Here is a 24,617-nt window from a genome sequence, read left to right on the forward strand (position 1 = left end):
GAGAGACAGACCCATCACAACACACGTGCATGGACAAAAACACCCCTTCTCTACATGGGAATTAACAGAGGTACACAATTGACATCAGCATGCAGAAAAAGCCTGCGGATATGACAGATCAAGGAAGGTGATTATTTTTAGCAAAAAGGTATTACAAATACTGCTTATTAATTATCCGAAATGTATTATTTTAGTGCATGTTTGTGGCTCCTGGAAACGAGAATTGGCACTGCGGCTGCACACACCGCCCAGTGAAAAGGTCAAAGAGAGAGAAATTGTAATTTCTTTGGCTTAGTAGTGGCTTTGGCCATGTGGGTGGGCTATTACAGTGAGTTAGAGGGGAATTGATGATCTTTTACTGAGCACACATGACCAGAATATTCTGTCAAGCTTACTACCCTCCCTTGTTCCTGGGCACAGCAATTGCTGTTTTGGGTTGGACTCTCTGGGTAGATGGGGCCGTACTTTGGCTCCTGCACACCGAGAGAGAAATATATTGTACGTACAAATTCACATACTGTGGAGTGTCTCTGTCTCAGGTTCTTGCTGTGACCACAGGGAAAGCACCACACCCTTGCGCAGCGTTTTAAAATATGTTTAATGACAATCCATTGTGCAAAGTCTTTTTGGCTTTTCAGCTCTTTCAGGCGGCCTCGACTCTCGTTCTCCAGATCCCCCCTCTCTCATGGTCTCCGACGCTGCTGATAAAGGGAACAGGTGATTATATAACTCGTTTCAGCTGAGATATCCACTCACCTGTCTACTGCTTCATGGCCGGCCCCTGCACACACTCTGCCCGCAGAGAACGCGTGAACCACGTCCGTCTCCAAATGCCTCCACCGCCTGACTCAGGCCGTCATGCCGCGCCCACTCCCCTTCCCCTCCTTCCCGGTAGAGGGGCGATAGAGGAAGTCGACTACGGACATCTGGGTACCCGGCCGGTGTACCACCCGGAAGTTGTAGGCTTGCAAGGTACCACCGGGTGATCTGTGCGTTGGTGTCCATACTGTGGAGCCACTGGAGCGGTTTGTGGTCTGAGCAGAGACTGAGGGCGCGCCCCAACAGGTAGTAGCGGAGGGCCTCGACCGCCCACCGGATGGCAAGGCACTCCCTGTCCACCGTGCTGTACCTTGCCTCCCGGTCCGAGAGTTTCCGGCGGAGGTATAGTATGGGGCGGTCGACGTCCTCCACCCGCTGTGACAGCACCGCCCCCAGTCCCCGGCCCGACGCGTTGGCCTGCAGACAGAAAGGGCTGTCAAAATTAGGCATGTGCAGCACCGGCTCCTTGCAGAGTGCTGTTTTTACCTTCACAAATCCCCGCTGGCACTGCTTCGTCCACTGGACCAGTTCTGGAGCACCCTATCGGGTGAGGTCAGTCAACGGGCCGGTCAAGTCTGCGAACCAGGGAATGAACCGGCGGTAATATCCCGCCAGTCCCAAAAACTGCCTCACCTCTTTTTTTGTCGGTGGACAGGCCGCGATTGCCGCTGTTTTGTTTGCTTGTGGCCGCACCTGTCCCCCTCCCAAGTGGTACTGCAGATACTGTACCTCCCTCCGACCAACCGCGCACTTCGCCGGGTTGGCGGTGAGCCCCGCCCGCCTCAAGGACTCGAGCACCGCCCCCACCCGCCACATGTGTTGTTCCCAGCTGCTACTCTGGATGATGACATTATCTACGTAGGCAGCCGCAGCACGTGGTCCATGAGACGCTGGAATGTGGCGGGCGCACCGAACAAGCCGAACAAAAGTGTCACAAATTGGTACAAACTATCCGGAGTGGAAAAGGCCGTTTTTTCACGGGACTCTGGTGACAAGGGAATCTGCCAGTAGCCCATGGTCAAATCCAGTGTCGTGAAAAATTTAGCAATGCCCAGCCGATTCCGGAGCTCGTCGACCCGGTGCATTGGGTATGCGTCAAAACATGAATGTTCATTCACCCTGCAGTAATCCACACAGAACCGCACAGTCCCATCCTTCTTCCCCACCAGAACAACGGGACTGCACCACGCGTTGTGAGATTCTTCTATCACCCCCATCTCAAGCATGGTTTTTAAATCCTCCTGAACTACTTTGCGCCTGTGTTCGGTGCCGATATGGCCGAGACCGCACCGTAAACCCCAGGCTGGTCTCAATATGATGTCGGATGAAATTTGTGCGACCGGGCCACGAGGAGAACACGTCAGAGTAGCGCCGCTGTCACTCAGCAACCTACGCTCTCTGCGCAAATGTGAACTGGTCGTCACAGGGAAGCTGAGGGGGTGGGCCAGAACGCGGGACCTCTGGCCCCAACTCCTCTTCCTCCCTCACTACCGTCACCATGGAAACAGGCTCCACCTCCTTCCATGCCTTCAGTAGGTTAATATGGTAAATCTGAGTGTCCCCGCGTCGGTCCAAGTGGCGAACCTCATAATCGACATCACCCACTTGCCGTGTAACCTCGAAGGGTCCTTGCAACTTTGCAAGTAATTTGGAGCTTGAGGTTGGAAGCGATACATGCACTTTTTCTCCCGGTGTGAATTTGCGTAGTTGGGTCCCCTTGTTATACGTGTGCCGCTGACGCTCTTGGGCACGGGGAAAATTCTCACGTGACTCCTGGTGGAGTTTTGATCGCATGTCCATGACGTACTGTATTTCATTTTTGTTGGAGCTTGGACCCTCCTCCCAGCTTTCTTTAATGACGTCCAGCACTCCGCGAGGCCTCTGGCCGTACAATAACTCAGACGGTGCAAAACCAACTGAGACCTGGGGTGTCTCCCGAATCGCAAACATTAGGGGGTCCAACCATTTATCCCAATTCTGTTTGTCCTCCCAGCTTTCTTTAATGACGTCCAGCACTCCGCGAGGCCTCTGGCCGTACAATAACTCAGACGGTGCAAAACCAACTGAGACCTGGGGTCTCTCCCGAATCGCAAACATTAGGGGGTCCAACCATTTATCCCAATTCTGTTTGTCCTCGTGCATAAACTTATGGATCATGGTTTTCAGCGTTTTATTTAATCTCTCCACCAGCCCATCCATTTGTGAATGGTACATGTTGGTGCGCATCGCTTTAATTCCCAATAACCTGTATAGTTCTTTAATTGTGCGCGACATAAAGGACGTGCCCTGGTCAGTCAGAATCTCTTTCGGGATTCCAACTCGGGAGATGACCTGAAACAGCGCTTGCGCAACACTCTTGGCAGAGATAGAGCGCAAGGGCACTGCTTCGGGATACCGAGTCGCGTAATCCACCAGGACCAACACAAAGCTGTATCCCCGTGTGCTCGGGTGAAATGGTCCGATGAGGTCCATCGCAATTCTCTCGAACGGACCTCCATGAGCGACAATGGGCGCAAAGGCGCCCTTGGGTGGCTGCTGGATTCACCAGCTGGCAGTCTGGGCCGGCAGCGCACCAACGGCGCACGTATGCCGGGAGGCCTGGCCAATAGAATCGGACCATGACCCAATTGAGTGTCTTATCATACCCTAAATGTCCAGACATTGGATTACCATGCGCCACCTGGAAAACTATTTCCCGGTGGCGTTTTGGCACCAACAACTGGGTGTGTTCTTCTCCGGTTTGCGTGTCACGGCCCACTCGGTATAACCTATCCCGAATAATTGAAAAATGGGGGAATACCCACGCTTTCCCCGGGCGCAACGTCTGACTGTCAATATAATCCACCTGGTCCCAGGCCTCGCCCAAGGTTTCATCACGGGACTGCTCGAGGGGAAAGTCCTCCGTAGGTGGCCACCGAGGAGCCGGGGGGGGCCCTCCGCGAAGCCCCCACCGGTTCCCGCTCGGCAGTCCCGGATGAAGCCCCGTCGCCGCTGAGAACGGCGCAGATACTCCCCTCGCCTACTGTCCGTGAACGCACCCCCACACATTGTGTCACCAGATGGTTGAATCCCGGCCAATTCGTCCCTAGAATTACGGGGTGCGTAAATTGCGCGCTTACGGCAATCTTGACATTATGGTTTTGTTTTTATATGCAATTTCCACTGGCACAATAGGGTATTCGTGCACATCCCCATGAATACACCTAATTTTCACCCGTGTTGCCTGCCTCAAGGCACCGGGTCGAACCAGGATTTGGTGGATCATGGACTGTTTGCAGCCCGGATCCACCATCAACCGGTATGTACCCCCTTGCACCCTTACCGGGGGCGTGTGCTGGAGGCCCGACAACCCACATCACCTGCCCCACCTTAATCATGGAGCACTCCCGACGCACGTGTCCGGGCTTTCCGCACCTCCAGCACACCGGCCCTGGTTTTTGAGGTGCCATCTGCGAGGGAAACTCCCTCCCCCATAGCGGGGCGAGTCGACAGCTGAGTGCTGGGGTGGGTCCCTCGGCCGTCTTTGGTGTCGCCTCCCGCTGGACAGCCAGGTGTTCCTCCGCTTGTCTCACCGCTGCTTTGAAGTCTGGGGGGCTGTGGTACCGCACCCATGCGGAGGTTCTGGTCGGGATGGCGTCAATGAATTGCTCCAATATGACGGCTTCCAGCGTTTTCGGGTCCTGTCCGTTGGGCTGGAGCCACCGGGTTGGTGCGTCCCTCAACTGGTACGCCAAGACAACTAGCCGGCCTTCTGTTTCCAACTTCATCGCGCGAAATTTCTGGCGGTGATCCTCGGGGCTGCTGCCGAACCGGTCCAATATGGCGAACCGGTTCAAGTTGGCATACTGCATGCGGGCGGAGGCCGGGAGACTCAACGCCGCCTGCTGCGCCTCCCCCAACAGGAGCGGCAGCAGCTTTGCGCCCCATTCCTCCTCCGGCCATATGCCCGACGTTGCTGTCGCCTCGAAGACATCGAGGAATGTCTGGGGGTCTATCCCCCCTACCATGCGCTTCATGGTAGACACCCCTCCTGCTGCCTCTGCTCTCTCCATTAGTGCCCTCAGTACTAGTGTCTGCTGCCGGCTCGCTGCTGACACTTCGACCAGCACTTGGCCCAGTGCCTGCAGAGGGGCCGGTGCCGACATCTTTTGAGTGTCTCTGTCTCGGGTTCGTGCTGTGACCACAGGGAAAGCACCACACCCTTGCGCAGCGTTTTACAATATGTTTAATGACAATCAATTGTGCAAAGTCCGTTTGGCTTTTCAGCTCTTTCAGGCGGCCTCGACTCTCGTTCTCCATCTCCCCCCTCACTAAGGGTGTCCGACGCTGCTGATAAAGGGAACAGGTGATTAGATAACTCATTCCAGCTGAGATATCCACTCACCTGTCTGCTGCTTCATGGCCGGCCCCTGCACACACCCTGCCCACAGGGAACGTGTGAACCACGCCCCTCTTCATACATACATACTCCCTTACATACAATTATACATACATACATACATACATACACTATATTGCCAAAAGTATTTGGCCACCTGCCTTGACTCACATATGAACTTGAAGTTTCATCCCTTTCCTAATCCATAGGCTTCAATATGATGTGGGTCCACTTTTTGTAGCTATTACAGCTTCAAATCTTCTGGGAAAGCTTTGTGTTTATAGGAATTTTCGACCATTCTTCCAAAAATGCATTGGTGAGGTCACACACTGATGTTGGTCGAGAAGGCCTGGCTCTCAGTCTCTGTTATAATTCATCCCAAAAATGTTCGATTGGGTTCAGGTCAGGACTCTGTGCAAGGCAGTCAAGATTATCCACACCAGACTCTGTCATCCATGTCTTTATGGACCTTGCTTTGTGAACTGGTGTACAGTCATGTTGGAAGAGGAAGGGGCCCGCTCCAAACTGTTCCCACAAGGTTGGTAGCATGGAATTGTTTAAAATATTTTAGTATCCTGGAACATTCAAAGTTTCTTTTACTGAGTCCAAGACCAACTCCTGAAAAACAACCCCACACCATAATTCCTCCACCATGTTTCACACTCTACATAATGCAGTCCGAAATGTATCGTTCTCCTGGCAACCTTCAAACCCAGACTCGTCCATCATTGGAATATTTAGGAGCGAGGAAATTTCACGACTGGATTTGATGCACAGGTAGCATCCTATGACAGTTCCACGCTGGAAATCACTGGACTCAAGAGAGAAGCCCATTTTTTCACAAATGTTTGTATAAACAGTCTCCATGCATAAGTGCTTAATTATATTAATTATATACACCTATGGCCGGGCCAAGTGATTAGGACACCTGATTCTGATCATTTGGATGGGTGGCCAAATACTTTTGGCAATATAGTGTATATACACACATATGTACATTCATTCATACATATATACACACACACATTGGTACTTACCCACATACATAGGTCTCTACGCTCCCACATACATACACAAATACAGTACGTACATCCACACACAAATTCACTGAACAAACATGCATATACACATGCTGTACATATACATGCACATATGCAGACATAAACTCATGCATATAATCACGTTTCATCAAACCTATGTTAACATTGTTCCCCTATGGGAAACTGGGTAAAAACACAGCTCACTGACAAAGCTTAACCTATTGTTACTATAACAATCTACAAGGTTAATATGGTTCGCTTCTCTTACTCTCCTATTTATCTGTTTTCTTTTGTAATTCAAACTATCATTATATACACAGTATGTAGTGTTGCATTTCAAACAATTGTATAGTTGGTAATAGAGATAATTATTGTTATTCATTATCATTAGTGTTATTTCGATTGGTATTTGTATTGCTCCATTTGTAGTGTAGTAATGTTCATTGTAATTTCTGTTATTAATATTTACTTTAGTAACTGCTTCTTTGCAATCAATTTTTGTATCATATTTGTACATACTGTATTTGTTGTTGTTGTCCCTTTGTCCTATCCCTCTCTTGTCCCTGCACTGGAGCTCTGTCTTCCTTTCCCCCGTTATTTGTATCCCCTCCTAATCTAGTCCGGCTGTACCAAACATACAATAAATCCCTTTAATATAGTCAAATACAAAAAAGGCAACAGGAGAAGTATCACACACTTACCATGAATTCATTAACGTGGACCCCGACTTCAACAAGTTAAAAAACGTATTCGGGTGTCACCATTTAGTGGTCAATTTTACGGAATAAGGACTGTACTGTGCAATCTACTAATAAAAGTTTCAATCAATCAAAACCACTTATTTTTGTAAAGTAAATCTGTACAGCAAATATGGGCTTCTACATTAACAATATGATTTGCCTGAGTAGCTGAATAGGACAAAAAAAAAAAGCTTACGACCGCAGTTGACCTTATTGCACTACATAAAGCAGGGCTTACACGCATGTTTCCCCTTGCTGCAACATCAGCAACTAAGTAAAGATCATGAATATGGACACAGTAAGAAGTCAAGTAATGAAAAGTCATTGAAATACTGAGTGCACTGCACTTTTTCATTAACTAATTTTCTAAGGGTGCAGGTTCATAACAATTGAAGCTAAATTATAGAAGCAAAATGTCACCCATGTAATGTACCTTATTTTTCGGACTATAAGTCGCAGTTTTTTTCACAGTTTGCCCAGGGGTGCAACTTATACTCAGGAGCGACTTATGTGTGAAATTCTTAACACATTACCGTAAAATATCAGATAATATTATTTAGCTCATTCACATAAGAGACTAGACATATAATATTTCATGGGATTTAGCGATTAGGAGTGACAGATTGCTTGTAAACGTATAGCATGTTCTATATGTTATAGTTATTTGAATGACTCTTACCATAATATGTTACGTTAACATACCAGGCACCTTCTCAGTTGGTTATTTATGCGTCATATGACGTACACTTATTCAGCCTGTTGTTCACTATTCTTTATTTATTTTAAATTGCCTTTCAAATGTTTTTTGTTGGTGTTGGGTTTTATCAAATACATTTCCCCCAAAAATGCGACTTATACTCCAGTGCGACTTATATATGTTTTTTTCCTTGTTTGTTATGCATTTCTGGCAGGTGCGACTTATACTTCGGAGCGACTCATACTCGGAAAAATGCGGTATGTGATATTTAAGTTAATTTTTGTGCAATGTGACAGAACAAGATGAAAATGTATTAAAGCAAAAGAAGCAAGCTTCACTCAACAAAAGGTTGGATATTCTCAAATACAAAACAGAAAGTGTGAAAGTGACTTCAGTTGTTTACTGGTGGCATGTGCCACATTCACATCTGTCCTCCACAGGTCTCAACTGTTACAAACAGTGTGAACGGACCATCTGCTCGGGGCTTCATTTTGGCAAATTGGCACCTTGAGGGCAAAACTGAAATGAATGTGCTGTCTCACCTGCCAGTCTTAGAAAACAAGTAAATATGTTAAAAACAGGCAGTGAAGTTCACCAGAGTATGAAAAACAGAAAATAAAAATAGCTCAAGTAGTCCTGTTTAAAATAAACATAAAAATGTTTTTGATTGTTTTTTCTATCTACGATCAACCAGAAACACACGTTTCAAGCAAAAAGATGCACACAAGGTAGTTAAGAATAATGGAGATATAATATTTCAGAAGCTACCATTTATAGTCAATAAGAGGCCCCAAGTAGGTAATTTTCAGAACAAAATACATACTGTGGGTGAAATAATTATTGCTCCCGATATGATCCCCAACCAACCAGCAATAATTATTTCCTCCATATGAGGATAATATTTTGTGGACAATAAACTGACACAAAGAAACAGTCTTTTTCATTCAAACATCTGCAAGACCAAAGCACTGTGAAAAGACTTCAACGCAAAATGGCAGACCTGCGCAAGTCCGGAATGGGATACAAGAAAATCAACAGAGAACTTGGTGGTGAGAAAGAGATCCATCCATACATCCATTTTCTCTCGCTTATTCCCTTCGGGGTCACGGAGGCGCTGGAGCCTATCTTAGCCACAATCAGGCAGAAGGCGCTGTACACCCTGGACAAGTCGCCACCTCATCGCAGAGCCACCACAGATAGACAACATTCACACTCACATTCACACCCTAGGGACCATTTAGTGTTGCCAATCAACCTATCCCATTATTAATAAAATAGTGCATAAATGTAATAAATACAAGATAACAGTCAATCACCCTTCCTCTGCAAAACCATGCAAGAAAGGATTATGGGGAAGTTGAGGGAATAGTCCTGAATCACAGTGGAGGAGCTGGTTAATGATGTCAACAGGAAAGCATTAATAACACATTTTGCTAGAACACATTGAATCCCTGCAGAGCCCGCAGGGTCCCCCTCTTCAAGAAGACACATGTACAGGCTCGTCTGATGAGTGACAGTGAACACCTGAATTGACTCAAACAAGGCTTGGGAGAATGAAATATGATCCGATGAGACTAAAATTGAGCTCTTCGGCATCAAGTTGACTTGACATGTTTGAAGGCAGGGAAATGCTCAACATGAGCCACCAGGGGAGGAGGCTGGCCGACAGTGGATACAAGGATGGCCACATAAGTCAATCTGTGACATCATTTGTGGGGCGGCATGGCGTAGTGGGTAGAGCGGCCGTGCCAGAAACCTGAGGGTTGCAGGTTCGCTTCCCACCTATGGACATCAAAGTCGCTGCCGTTGTGTCCTTGGGCAGGACACTTCACCCTTTGCCCCCGGTGCCACTCACACCGGTGAATGAATGATGAATGAATGATTGGTGGTGGTCGGAGGGGCCGTAGGCGCAAACTGGCAGCCACGCTTCTGTCAGTCTACCCAAGGGCAGCTGTGGCTACTGATGTAGCTTACCACCACCAGGTGTGAATGAATGATGGGTTCCCACTTCTCTGTGAGCGCTTTGAGTATCTAATAATAGGAAAGTGCAAAATAAATCTAATCCATTATTATTATTATTATTATAATCACAAATGGCCTACTTTTAAAAAATTCAAAACCAGTAATGTTGGCACGTTGTGTAATTCGTAAATAAAAACAGAATACAATAATTTGCAAATAATTTTTAACTTATATTCAATTGAATACCCTGCAAATACAATATATTTAATGTTCCAACTGAGAAACTTCATTTTTTATTGCAAATAATCATTTACTTAGAATTGGATAGCAGCAACACATTGCAAACAAGTTGGCACAGGGGCATTTTTACCAGTGTGTTACATGGCCTTTCCTTTTAACAACAATTGGGAAAGGCTCCATCACCCCCCGACACCCCAAAAGGGACAAGCGTTAGAAAAGGAATGGATGGATGGGAACTGAGGACCCCCATTTTTAAAGCTTTTACTTGATGTACAGCTTAAGTTGTTCAACAGTCAGGGGTCTTTGTTGTGGTACTACGCTTCATATTGAACCACATGTTTTCAATGGGAGACATGTCTGGACTACAGGCAGGCCAGTTTGGTACCCGCACTCTTTTACTATGAAGCCACGCTGTTGTAACACCTGGCTTGGCATTGTCTTGCTGAAATAAGCAGGGACGTCCATGATGACGTTGCTTGGATGGCAGCATATACTGTTCCTAAACCTATATGCACCTTCAAGTATTAATGGTGCCTTCACAGATGTGTAAGTTACCCATGCCTTGGGCACTAATACACCCCCTACCATCACAGACGCTGGCTTTTGAACTTTGCGTCGATAACAGTCTGGATGGTTATTTTCCTCTTTGTTCCAGAGGACACAACGTCCAAAGTTTCCAAAAACAATTTGAAATTTGGACTCGTCAGACAGCAGAACACTTTTCATCAGTCCATCTTAGATAAGCTCTGGCCCAGCGAAGCTGGCAGCGTTTCTGGGTGTTGTTGATGAATGGCTTTCCCTTTGCATAGTAGAGTTTTAACTTCCACTTAGAGATGTAGCGAAAAACTGTAGTTACTGACAGTGATTTTCTGAAGTGTTCCTGAGCCCATGTGGTGATATCCTTTAAACACTGATGTCGCTTTTTGATTCAGTACCACCTGAGTGATTGAAGGTCCATAATATCATGGCTTAGGTGCAGTGATTTCTCCCTATTCTCTGAACCTTTTGATGATATTATGGACCACGGATGGTGAAATCCCTAAAAATCTCATTGAGAAATGTTGTTTTTAAATTGTTGGACAATTTGATCACGCATTTGTTCACCAAGTGGTGACCCTCAGCCAAACCTTGTTTGTGAATGACTCAGCATTTCATGGAAGCTGCTTTTATACCCAATCATGGCACCCACCTGTTCCCAATTAGCCTGTTCACTTGTGGGATGTTCCAAATAATTGTTTGATGAGCATTCCTCAACTTTCTCAGTCTTTTTTGCCACTTGTGCTAGCTTTTTTAAAACGTGTTGCAGGCATCAATTTCCAAATGAGCTAATAATTGCAAAGAATAAAGTTTACCATTTCAAACATTAAATATCTTGTCTTTGCAGTCTATTCAAATGAATATAGGTTGAAAAGGATTTACAAATCATTGTATTCCGTTTTATTAACGATTTACACAACGTGCCAACTTCACTGGTTTTGGGGTTTGTATAAAAACACTGTAAAAGACGACATTCAGAAGCATCCAATACTGCATGCAAGCTCACACCCAAATTTATGAACCTTATTATTTGATGCTTTGGAATTGTTAACATCAATGTCCTTCATTTTAAGTCAGAAAAGCGGAAAAACATCATAGTAATTACAGGATGGCTTTAATCTTTGGAGTAAATCACACGGCACGGTTTACCTGGTTGAAGTTGTCCAGGGCCTTGTGCAGGTTGGCATGCATGCCTGTTGGTGGCTCGCTGGTTATCTTGATAGAATTCTCCAAGATTCCCTGTGGAATGATGTGACCCTCAGGGGTGGATGAAGGCTCGGCGCTGACAAACACCCGGAAGTTCTCATGGCTTCCCTCTGCTCGCTTTTCGAGAAGTTTTTCCAGATTGCTTAGCCAGCGTGCAACCAGATGGATATTCTGTAAGGACAGAGGTAGTAATCAGAACCAGTAAAACAAGGGTTGACTTCCATTTTGGGCTGCATAATACCAGAAAAGATGTAACAGTTTTGTTCGTCCTTAGATTTTGATCATTATCAGGACAATGTATTTAAGTTGTGAAATAATTGCAGTTTGCAATGGAGTATTTGTGATGAATTAATTACTTTTTAATTCATGTTATTAAAGGCCTACTGAAATTAAATTTTCTTACTTAAACGGGGATAGCAGGTCCATTCTATGTGTCATACTTGATCATTTTGCGATATTGCCATATTTTGCTGAAATAATTTAGTAGAGAACATCTACGATAAATTTCGCAACTTTTGGTCGCTAATAAAAAAGCCTTGCCTTTATCGGAAGTATGTGCGCACGACGTCACCGGTGTGAGGGCTCCTCACATCCTCACATTGTTTATAATGTGAGCCACCAGCAGTAAGAGCAATTCGGACAGAGAAAGCGACAATTTCCCCATTAATTTGAGCGAGGATGAAAGATTTGTGGATGAGGATATTGATAATGAAGGACTAGAAAAATAAATAAAATAAAAATATAAATAAAAAGCGACGGCTCCGGGCGTTGGCAGTGTGAGCGTTTCAGATTTACTAGGATATTTCGGGAAGATCCCTTCTCTGCTTATTGTTTTAATAGTGTTTTAGTGAGATTGTAAAGACATACCTCAAAGTCGGATGGCTGCGGTGAACACGCCAGTGTCTCAGAGAGAAGCCGAGGAGCCAGGCTCACAGCTGCCTTTTTTGACAGCTACTGCAGGAGGACGCACAATCCACTGACGTCTCCGGTAAGAGCCGACTTAATATCACAATTTTCCCATCCCAAAAACATGCTGGTTGACGTAGACCATGGGTGTCAAACTCTGGCCCGCGGGCCAAGTTGTAATTTCATTTGGCCCTGGAGGCAATATCAAATTAACATTAGAGCTGGCCCGTCGGTATTATACAGAGGCGGTGTTGCTGTAACACCGCATTCACCACTAATGCTCATACTTGCCAACCCTCCCGATTTTCCCGGGAGACTCCCGAAGTTCAGTGCCCCTCCTGAAAATCTCCCTGGGCAACCATTCTCGTGAATATCTCCCAATTTCCACCCGGACAACAATATTGGGGGCCATGCCTTAAAGGCAATGCCTATAACGTTCTCTACAACCTGTCGTCACGTCCGCTTATCCTCCATACAAATAGCGTGCCGGCCAAGCCTCATGATATAAGCAGCTTGTACACACTCATAAGTGAATGCAAAGCATACTTCGTCAACAGCTATACAGGTCACACTGAGGATGGCCGGATAAACAACTTTAACACTGTTAGAAATATGCACCACACTGTGAACCCACACCAAACAAGAATGACAAACACATTTCGGGAGAACATCCGCACCGTAACAAAACACAACTAACACCCAGAAACCCTTGCAGCACTAACTCTTCCGGGACGCTACAATACACGCTAACACCTAAAAGGTTAATTTGTTCAACCTTGGACCGCGGCTTTGTTCAGTTTTAAATTTTGGCCCTCTCTGTATTTGAGTTTGACACCCCTGACGTAGACAAACATGTTCGCTTGACCGCTCTGTGTTAAAGCTTCACAACAAACAAAGAAACACCGGCTGTGTCTCGGTGCTAAAGACAGCTGCAATACATCGCTTTCCACCAACAGCATTGTTCTTTATAATCTCCATTATTAATTGAACAAATTGCAAAAGATTCAGCAACACAGATGTCCAAATTACTGTGTAATTATGCGATGAAAAGAGACGACTTTTAGCCATAAGTAGTGCTGAGATAATATGTCCCCTCCAACCAAAAACGTCACAAAGACACGTCACCATTCTGCGACGTTTTCAACAAGAAACTCCGCGGGAAATTTAAAATTGTAACTTAGTAAACTAAACCGGCCGTATTGGCATGTGTTGCAATGTTAATATTTCATCATTGATATATGAACTATCAGACTGCGTGGTCGGTAGTAGTGGGTTTCAGTAGGCCTTTAATTATTTTTATCATCAGACTCCTTCTTGTCTTGTTCTTCTTTAAATAAACTTGCAATGATCTGTCTGCCAGACTTAATAAGATGTTTTGGAAGGACAGTTGATTGTTGAACTTATTTGATAGAAATGTGTAGAAAGACTGATAATCCATCATGTCAAAAAAACATGGTTTGCTCACGCGAAAGTAAATTAATGCAAATTCTCCTCCGAGAGCTGATGAATGATTGATGCCGCCGGCGGGGCTCAGCCAGGGTGGCGAAGTTGACTGGACATGGATGGCAAGACTCGCTAAGGAATTGAGGAGCAAGTGACCGCTGTCTTTGCAACGACAGTACTTACTTGATTACAGTATGGCAGCACTTGTTTGTGATGCAGGTCATTAGGTAAAAATTTTCAGAATTTGCCTCATTTAAGAAATAGATTGCATGCTAGTGTGAATGGCACTCTTCTGCCCATGTCAACGACAACCAGCAAAATGAGCAATTAAAAAAGAAAAGTCCATACTCCCAGCTGGCCACACTGACTTTGATGTGGCACTAAATTAAATGGTACACAGCACTCGAAACACATTTCCAGGGTGCTGACATTAAGCCGTGGTTGGCGGGTAAAACTTCAGCCTGGCTTTTCTGCAAATTCATCTCAAGAGTGCAACACGGGCAGCGGAGCTGACTTGTACGATCACACAGGCTTGGATGAGCTCAATTTTCCATCTCAACTGTCTTGACACTTACAGGACATCCTGTGAATGATAAGCATTCAGCCATGCCCGCCTTACCGCCCAACAAATTTAACCATGCAGCACTGCCCATTCCCTAAATCTAATTACAGCACTAATAACTCCAGTCATTAATTCATAAGCCTCTTTACTTTCTCATTTCCATTTGCTCTTCATATTTAATCTTCCTTATGATGACTGAGGTTAGCAGAAAGAGGAATGTCAGTTTTTTTTAAGCAACATTAAAAAAAAAAAAAAGAGTCTAAAAACATTTTAGACTCATGGGCTATGTGTTGATACAGGTGGCAGTTATTTTGCATTACTGCATAATTAAAGTGTTACAGTATACCTGGGTACGCAACAGACCAATTCACAAAAACCAAATAAATTTGACCATTTTTCATATAATTGGGATTAGGACTGTGATCAGGATAGGATTTACAATTTGAACAATGAAACAGGCCATAAAACATTAAAACATATTAGAACTGTGCATCAGTATTTTTTGGGAGGTCTTTTAACCTATTTCTTGGGATCTAGATGATCTTTACATCCTTGAATCAGCTGGGTACGGACCTCCTTGACATGTTTATGACTAAACAAAAATGCAACCAAAAACGAGGAGAAAAAAAAAATCTACGGTAAAGAAACACTCAAATATCTGATAAAGTAACCCTTTTCCGCATAACCTTGTCAGATAAAGCTTCCTTCTCCGCCTCTCTCCATCGCACAGGCTCACTCTCATTGCTAATCAAATCACTCTGCTTTGTATCGAATGATTACCAAAATGGCATGTATATCACTGTAAATAGCACTTTTTAGCTACAGAAATCGTTGGAATTATATTGATTAATTGAATGGTTTAAGAATTGCAGTATTTCCGCTTCGAATTTGCAGTACATATCATCCATCCATCCATCCATCTTCTACCGCTTATTCCCTTTTGGGGTCGCGGGGGGCGCTGGCGCCTATCTCAGCTACAATCGGGCGGAAGGCGGGGTACACCCTGGACAAGTCGTCACCTCATCGCAGGGCCAACACAGATAGACAGACAACATTCACACACTAGGGCCAATTTAGTGTTGCCAATCAACCTATCCCCAGGTGCATGTCTTTGGAATTGGGAGGAAGCCGGAGTACCCGGAGGGAACCCACGCATTCACGGGGAGAACATGCAAACTCCACACAGGAAGATCCCGAGCCTGGATTTGAACCCAGGACTGCAGGAACTTCGTATTGTGAGGCAGACGCACTAACCCCTCTGCCACCGTGAAGCCCAGTACATATCATGTTGCCGGCAAAAGCTTCAGTGTTAAATAGTTTAAATACAATCATATTAAAAAAAAATGTGATTCAAAATCTTAATGGGTCGCATATAGCTTCCCTATATCTGAGCTTCAGTAAACGTCTTACACCAGTTTACAAACTATATACCCGTTTCCGTACTTACGCATTTTTCTAAACTTACTGAAACCATTTTACAACAGATTGGACAGTAACCAATATGGACACAAAACCCAAATTTCCAAATCAGTGGCATTAATCAAAAATAATGGAAGAGGAAGAGATTACAGATGCAATAGACTGTAAACAGTGTGCAGCTGCAGTGTTTATGGATCTAAAAAGCCTTTGAGACAAATAATCATAATATCTTAATTAATAAATGTCTACAACCCAAAATATATCTTGCGGGATACCCTAGGGACCAAATACTGGGACCAAAATGGTTCAATCTTTTTAAAAACGACATTAGTAAAGTTACAGTGCACCAACAAAGTATCCACAACCATTCACTTTTTTCACATTTTGTTATAAATATATATGGCTTTATTCCAAAATTGAATTAATTCAGTTTTGTCCTGAAAACCGTACGGACAAAACCCCATTGATTTTATTCACTACATTTAATAAAAATAAAAATATTACAATTCAAATGTACATACGTTTTACAACCTTTGCTAAATACTTTGTTGACGCACCTTAGCCAGCAATTACACAAGGCTGGCACACCTATTTTTGAGCAGTTTTGCCCATTCATTATTTTTCCATTCCTCTTAGTAGCACCTCTCAAGCGCAATCAGGTTGGTTTTCATCCAGGATGTCTCTGTGTGAATGTGTGTATGAATGGGTGAATGTGGAAATAGTGTCAAAGTGATTTGAGTACCTTGAAGGTAGAAAAGCGCTATACAAGTATAACCCATTTACCATTGTTTTTATCCCCTCCTGCTCTGGTCCGGCTACGCCAAACATTAATATATATGCATCTAATAAAGTCAAATACAAATAAGACAATAAGAGTAGTATACCACACTTCTCTTTTGTAAAGTAAATCTGTACAGCGGATATGGGCATCTATATCAACAATATGATTTGCCCGAGTGGCTGGAAAGGACAAAAAAAAAATATTTGATGCATTTGCAAACAGCCAGAATTACAGTGGGGCAAAAAGTATTTAGTCAGCCACAGATTGTGCAAGTTCTCCCACTTAAAATGATGACGGAGGTCTGTAATTTTCATCATAGGTACACTTCAACTGTGAGAGACAGAATGTAAAAAAAAATCCAGGAATTAACATTGTAGGAATTTTAAAGAATTCATTTGTTATTTATGGTGGAAAATTAGTATTTGGTCAACAATTCAAAGCTCTCACTGATGGAGGGAGGTTTTGGCTCAAAATCTCACGATACATGGCCCCATTCATTCTTTCCTTAACGCGGATCAATCGTCCTGTCCCCTTAGCAGAAAAACAGCCCCAAAACATGATGTTTCCACCCCCATGCTTCACAGTAGGCGCGGTGTTCTTGGGATGCAACTCAGTATTCTTCTTCCTTCAAACACGACGAGTTGAGTTTATACCAAAAAGTTCTATTTTGGTTTCATCTGACCACATGACATTCTCCCAATCCTCTGCTGTATCATCCATGTGCTCTCTGGCAAACTTCAGACGGGCCTGGACATGCACTGGCTTAAGCTGGGGGACACGTCTGGCACTGGAGGATTTGATTCCCTGTCGGCGTAGTGTGTTACTGATGGTAACCTTTTTACTTTGGTCCCAGCTCTCTGCAGGTCATTCACCAGGTCACCCCGTGTGGTTCTGGGATTTTTGCTCACCGTTCTCATGATCATTTTGACCCCACGGGATGAGATCTTGTGTGGAGCCCCGGATCGAGGGAGATTATCAGTGGTCTTGTATGTCTTCCATTTTCTGATAATTGCTCCCACAGTTGATTTTTTCACACCAAGCTGCTTGCCTATTGTAGATTCACTCTTCCCAGTCTGGTGCGGGTCTACAATTCTTTTCCTGGTGTCCTTTGACAGCTCTTTGGTCTTGGCCATAGTGGAGTTTGGAGTCTGACTGTTTGAGGCTGTGGACAGGTGTCTTTTATACAGATAACACGTTCAAACAGGTTCCATTAATACAGGTAACAAGTGGAGGACAGAAGAGCTTCTTAAAGAAGAAGTTACAGGTCTGTGAGAGCCAGAGATCTTCCTTGTTTGAAGTGACTAAGTACTTGTTTTCCACCATAATTTACAAATAAATGCTTTAAAATTCCTAAAATGTGAAATCCTGGATTCTGTCTCTCACAGTTGAAGTGTACCTATGATGAAAATTACAGACCTCTGTCATCATTTTAAGTGGGAGAACTTGCACAATTGGTGGCTGACTAAATACTTTTTTGCCCCTCTGTATGTACAAAGCAAACTATATCCTGCTACCTAAGAATACACAACAATTCTTCTCAACAAAAGATGAAAGTTATAACCTTTGAGGAAAATGTAATCTAAAACAATTGTATGCATGTCTAACACTTAACACTTTTAGTATATCAGTATGTGGAATTGAATTATGGCAAATCAGTCAAACAAACAAAGAGTTTACAAAGTACAAACAAGAGTAATCCTGATAAACATGTGAAGGTTAATTGAAAAATTTGACAATTTTATTCATCTTATTATGTAATTTACAACTTATTTAACTATTTATTGAGAACTTTATTTGTAGTGGATTTAAATTGTATACAAATTGAGAACAGGAAGTGAACAAATGTGCTAGTAATTGCTATCACATGGAAAAGGGGTGAGAAAATGGAAATATAAGATCTATCATATTGTAACTGGATGAATGTTGGAAATAAACTGAAACCATCAACCATAAAGTCTCTTTATACCAAAAGCAAGAGAGAAATGTCTAAGAAACTAGCTCGGGGAGACAAGGTGATAAGTATGTTTTTGTCTTGACGCCTGAGAGACTAATGAATGGGTCTACAAATTAGAAGTCTAAATTCAAGTACTTTTTCATCAACCCTTTCCCCGTGGCTTAAATAGGCAATAAAGAGGCCAACAGAAGAAGTGTGAGACTATCTTCACAGTCTGTAACACTAATGAAACCATTCATCCTATGGCTACACCGTGTAGAAGTAAAGAAAGATGGATACACCCGCGAGTCAATAAACAAACATCTTTTTTGTCTTTTGAATTCGGATTAGAAAACTGCAAAATAATGATTCTACCTGTTGGGGTAAATCCATGCGTGCCCAGAAGCACTACTATTGATAACTGCACAGCTTTGGCAGTTAGATATTGGACTGTCACCGAAACACTATGGACGAGACTTGGGGACAAACTGCACACTGCAGGAGCTAACAAAATGACTGGCAGCTTAATCTAAATCAAGTAAAACTATTTTATTTTAGGCGGGAGTGACAAAAAGGACAGTCGGGGTGTCTAGAGGTATCAGCAAATCTAATTTAATGCATTTCAATGTCACTTAAAACAAATTAACGGCCATGGTAATAATTATTATATATATTCAAAAGCTTACAACTGTCTGTATGGACAACATTGCAAGAATTTGACAATGATAATCTTGAATAGTTGAACAGTTTACATTAACTTTGAGTGAATTAGAATTGACTCACAGGACTGTTTAGTCTGAGAATGTATTTGTATTTCTTTCTTTTTCTGTAGTGGAAGCAGCACCTGCCAGTTGTGGTGGCAACAGCAGAAGTTGCTTTGATAAATACACAAATAAATTTGACACCGTTAACTGCTGCATGCCTTTAAAGGGCAATTGCATTTTGGGGGCGATTTTTTCACAATCATTATGAAAGACAAGAACATGCATGTCTTTTTAAAAATGTAATTTTAGGCTGATTAAAAAAAACAAAAAAAAAAAAACTTGGAAGGTGCGGTGGGAGTCACCGCCTTCAAAGCCCTCTAAAACAGGGGTCACCAACCTTTTTGAAACCAAGAGCTACTTCTTGGGTACTGATTAATGCAAAGGGCTACCAGTTTGATACACACTTAAATAAATTGCCAGAAATAGCCAACTTGCTCAATTTACCTTTAACTCCATGTATTTATTAACAACTAATATTTTCTCTTTGTGGAAACACTGATCATCTTAATGATTTCTCACAAATATATATACAAACAGATAAATATCAATATGCAACACTTTATTTTTATATTTTCTCTAGTGCAAATTTTTCAAATTGAACATTTCCAAATGATCACTTTTAAGACAATCTTGTGAAATCACAATATCCCATTTTAATTAGCTAGCCACTGACATTTTTTAACAAATCATGAATTACTTTGCACCATGTTTGTACAAATAATAACTCATGTAAAATACAAAAGTCAACTCTCAAATTTTTAAATAAATTATTTCCTTTGAACTGGACACCAAATCTGTTATCTGTTTCTTTGTCAGTTAGTAGGAAGCCTGGCATTGCATGCTTTAAACTAGTGTGGTGTACTGTGGTGTGTAACTTGACACTGCAACTCTGAGTGAGTCTTGCAGATGTGCATCAGTGAGGCGTGTTCTGTGTTTGTTCTTGATGAAGTTCATGTCAGAAAAGGCTGATTCACAAAGATAAGTTGAACCAAACGGGCTTGCAACCTTCATAGCTGCTGCGCATACACCACTGTACTTTTCTGTGTCAACAAGGCACCAAATGTTTGGTGCAGCCTGGTGGGCTTTAAATTTTAAATTGTCAGGAAAGAAGAGGAAGTAATTTAAAAGGCAAAAAGATATATGTGTTTAAAAACCCTAAAATCCTTTTTAAGGTTGTATTTTTTCTCTAAAATTGTCTTTCTGAAAGCTTTAAGAAGCAAAGTAAAATAATAAATGATTTTATTTAAACAAGTGAAGACCAAGTCTTTAAAAATATTTTCTTGGATTTTCTAATTCTATTTGAGTTTTGTCTCTCTTAGAATTTAAAATGTCGAGCAAAGCGAGACCAGCTTGCTAGTAAATAAATACAATTTAAAAAATAGAGGCAGCTCACTGGTAAGTGCTGCTATTTGAGCTATTTTTTGAACAGGCCAGCGGGCGACTCATCTGGTCCTTACGGGCTACCTGGTGCCCGTGGGCACCACGTTGGTGACCCCTGCTCTAAAACAACTTCAAAACGCTCCAATATTTTGTATACACACTGTAAGTATATATATACTGTAGTAACAGACACGTTCATAACAATAAGTAATGTTTTATATACACACTGCAAGTTGTAGTAACAGACACTTTCATAACAATATGTAATTTGTTTTGTATACACACTAAGTATATATAAAAAATTTAGTAACAAACACCTTCATAACAATAAGTAATGGTTTATATACACACTGCAAGTATATATATGATGTAGTAACAGACACCTTTATAACAATATGTAATATATATTTTTATACACACTGCAAGTATATATATATTATGTAATAACAGACATCTTCATAACAATATGTAATATGTACAATATTTACCATATTTTGGTAATTTTAAGCACAGCCGGAAGTAATTCCTCGGCGCATTGATTTCCGTTTTCATAGCAACACACATCAGACTTCTGGCATCAAATGGGCGGTTTAGCTCGGTTGGTAGAGTGGCCGTGCCAGCAACTTGGGGGTTGCAGGTTCGATTCCCGCTTCTGCCAACCTAGTCACTGCCGTTGTGTCCTTGGGCAAGACACTTTACCCACCTGCTCCCAGTGCCACCCACACTGGTTTGAATGTAACTTAGATATTGGGTTTCACTATGTAAAGCGCTTTGAGTCACTAGAGAAAAAGCGCTATATAAATATAATTCACTTCACTTCACTTCACTACTTCGGGGTACAAAGTCGTGTGTGTGTTCTAATCATGGCAGACTTGGTACCAAACAACAAGGACGACTATTTTTGCACAAATGAGCATTCACTGCCTTATCTTTTAGAAGCTAAACATATGGAGGGTGAACTCCTGCTTCTAGAAGCGAGCACAAAGGAAGTGGAGACGTTAGAGCAGACAGAAGCCATGAGAGTAGGTGAAAGTTAATCGAAGCTGCAAAATGTGGAATTTGAAGACAAGCTACTTCAACATAAATGGCATGCTTACCCCAAAGAACCAAGAAAAAAAACCCGTCACCGGCAAGCTGGACCAAACAGATAGTGATAGTGAGTCACATTTTATATTGATCATGATATACACAATCGTTTAACAGCCAGGGGTCTACGCTGTCGTAATTTACGCTTCAAAATGCGCCACACATTTTCGATGGGAGACAGGTCTAGACTGCAGACGGGCCAGGAAAGTACCTGCACTCTTTTTTTTACAAAGCCATGCTGTTATAACACATGTTGAATGTGGCTTGGCATTGTCTTGCTGAAATAAGCAGGGGCGTCCATGAAAAAGACGGCGCTTAGATAGCAGCATATGTTGTTCCAAAACCTATATGTGCCTTTCAGCATTAATTTTGCCTTCACAGATGTGTAAGTTACCCATGCCTTGGGCACTAATGCACCCCCATACCATCACAGATGCTGGCTTTTTAACTTTGCGTCGATAACAGTCTGGATGGTTCGCTTCCCCTTTGGTCCGAATGACTCGATGTCAAATATTTTCAACAACAATTTGAAATGTGGACTCGTCATACCACAGAACACTTTTCCACTTGCACCAATCCATCTTAGATGATCTCAGGCCCTGGATGTTGTTGATAAATGGCTTTCGCTTGCATAGTAGAGCTTTAACTTGCACTTACAGATGTAGCAACGAACTGTATTTAGTGACAGTGGTTTTCTGAAGTGTTCTTGAGCCCATGTGGTGATATCCTTTAGAGATTGATGTCGGTTTTTGTTACAGTGCCGTCTGAGGGATTAGAGGTCACGGTCATTCAATGTTGGTTTCCGGCCATGCCGCTTACGTGGAGTGATTTCTCCAGATTCTCTGAACGTTTTGATGATATTATGGACCCTAAATTTCTTGCAATTGCACTTTGAGAAACGTTGTTCTTAAACTGTTTGACTATTTGCTCACGCAGTTGTGGACAAAGAGGTGTACCTCGCCCCATTCTTTCTTCTGAAAGACTGAGCATTTTTTGGGAAGCTGTTTTTATACCCAATCATGGCACCCACCTGTTCCCAATTAGCCTGCACACCTGTGGGATGTTCCAAATAAGTGTTTGATGAGCATTCTTTAACTATATCAGTATTTATTGCCACCTTTCCCAACTTCTTTGTCACTAAAGTTAATGATTATTTGCACAAAAAAAATGTTTATCAGTTTGAACATCAAATATGTTGTCTTTGTAGCATATTCAACTGAATATGGGTTGAACATGATTTGCAAATCATTGTATTCTGTTTATATTTACATCTAACACAATTTCCCAACTTATATGGAAACGGGGTTTGTAGGTTAGAAAGCGAAAAAAAACTAAACTTTTGTCTTTTTGTCTCTCATAATGATTGTGAATGATAGGTAAAATTCCAAAAAAAGTGCACTTCCCATTCAGTCGCCGACTTGTGATTAGTTAATAAAGTAGCATGTGTGATTTCACTGCACTGATGTCCATTGAACAAAGTTTGGACATATTTTTGCACAGGCTGCAGAATTTCTCTCTGGGTTTACAATCAACGGGCTTCAGCCAGGTTTTGAAAAGTTAGCCAGCCAGACACGTTTGCTGAAATGTGCATTTTTCTGACATGCATTCCTTTTACCGCTTTTGCCACAGCATGAGGCGGGATGTAGCATTCCAAGCATCTACTGTTCTAACTTTGTACACCAACATACACAATAGCCAATTAAACGATTCCGCCTGTCAATCATCACACTTTACTCTCAATCCAAATTATTAAACTTCCAGATAACCCCAAAAAATTGTGAATAACAATGTTTTCTTGTATTAATTGTATACAGTAGACCTGTGTAACGGATTCAAGCCATTGTGCCTGTAAGTTGGTAAACTCCACTCCCTGTCAACCCTAAGAGCCATCCTGGATACCGAGTTGACAACTCAGTTTTTTAGCACGGCAGCTACCAGTCTCAGTTGAAGGGCCCAGATTCAAGTCCGGGGCTTAGCCAGGCAGGTATCACCTAGACCGAAAACACGTTTTCCTGGACGTTAAATTGTCCTACAAATTATTGCAGATAAACGTCATTACTGCCAGCATTATTTTGCTTCCAAATTAAGCACTAATGTAATCATAGTATTTAATAATAATGAAAGTAGCCTTTTCAAACTCAATGAACCTATTTGTATTACAGGAGTATTATTTAATATTGTAATTGGAAGGTCAATAACTTAATTATCCTAATAAGGTAAACAATGAAAAAATTGCGTTGATGGGCTCATGTTACGCATTCAGTTTGAAGGTAAAATAATCCCAGACAGGGACATTTGGCTTTGTAATAATATGTGTTTCCACCTGTTTTTTGTTAGTTAATTAGCACTGCTTCTCGATAGCAAGCTGGGACTAATGAGGCGATGTCCATGAATTCTTTTTGTGTTAGATAAAAGCTGAAATTACCCAAGTGTAATGTAACTTGCATAAGCAACATATCTTGCTCCTCCACCTACATATATTCCCTGCAGACCTTTTTATAAATTATTTTTTTAGACATGTCCTTTCCAGCCACTCAGGTAAATCGTATTGTTGATGTAGATAATCATATTTGCTGTACAGATTTACTTTACAAAACAGAAGAGTGGGATACTTCTCTTGCTGCCTTATTTGTATTTGACTTTATTAAATTGATTTATTTTATGTTTGGTGCAGCCGGACCGCGGCAGGAGGGGATAGATACAAGAAAAAAAGTAAGACAGAGG

At 42.5% G+C, this 24,617-nt stretch overlaps 1 protein-coding gene across 1 annotated transcript in view; it reads right to left on the bottom strand.

The window, feature by feature from the left end:
* The window catches only part of LOC133557816 (dynein axonemal heavy chain 9-like), a 363,451-nt gene that overhangs the window by 49,948 nt on the left and 288,886 nt on the right, over positions 1-24,617 (bottom strand). Inside the window, exon 46 of the mRNA XM_061908637.1 lies at positions 11,563-11,790. Within this exon, the coding sequence (XP_061764621.1) occupies positions 11,563-11,790 (228 nt within the window). The remainder of the gene's footprint in view (positions 1-11,562; positions 11,791-24,617) is intronic.

This window comes from Nerophis ophidion, linkage group LG08 (assembly GCF_033978795.1).
Source record: "Nerophis ophidion isolate RoL-2023_Sa linkage group LG08, RoL_Noph_v1.0, whole genome shotgun sequence".
Taxonomy (NCBI): domain Eukaryota; kingdom Metazoa; phylum Chordata; class Actinopteri; order Syngnathiformes; family Syngnathidae; genus Nerophis; species Nerophis ophidion.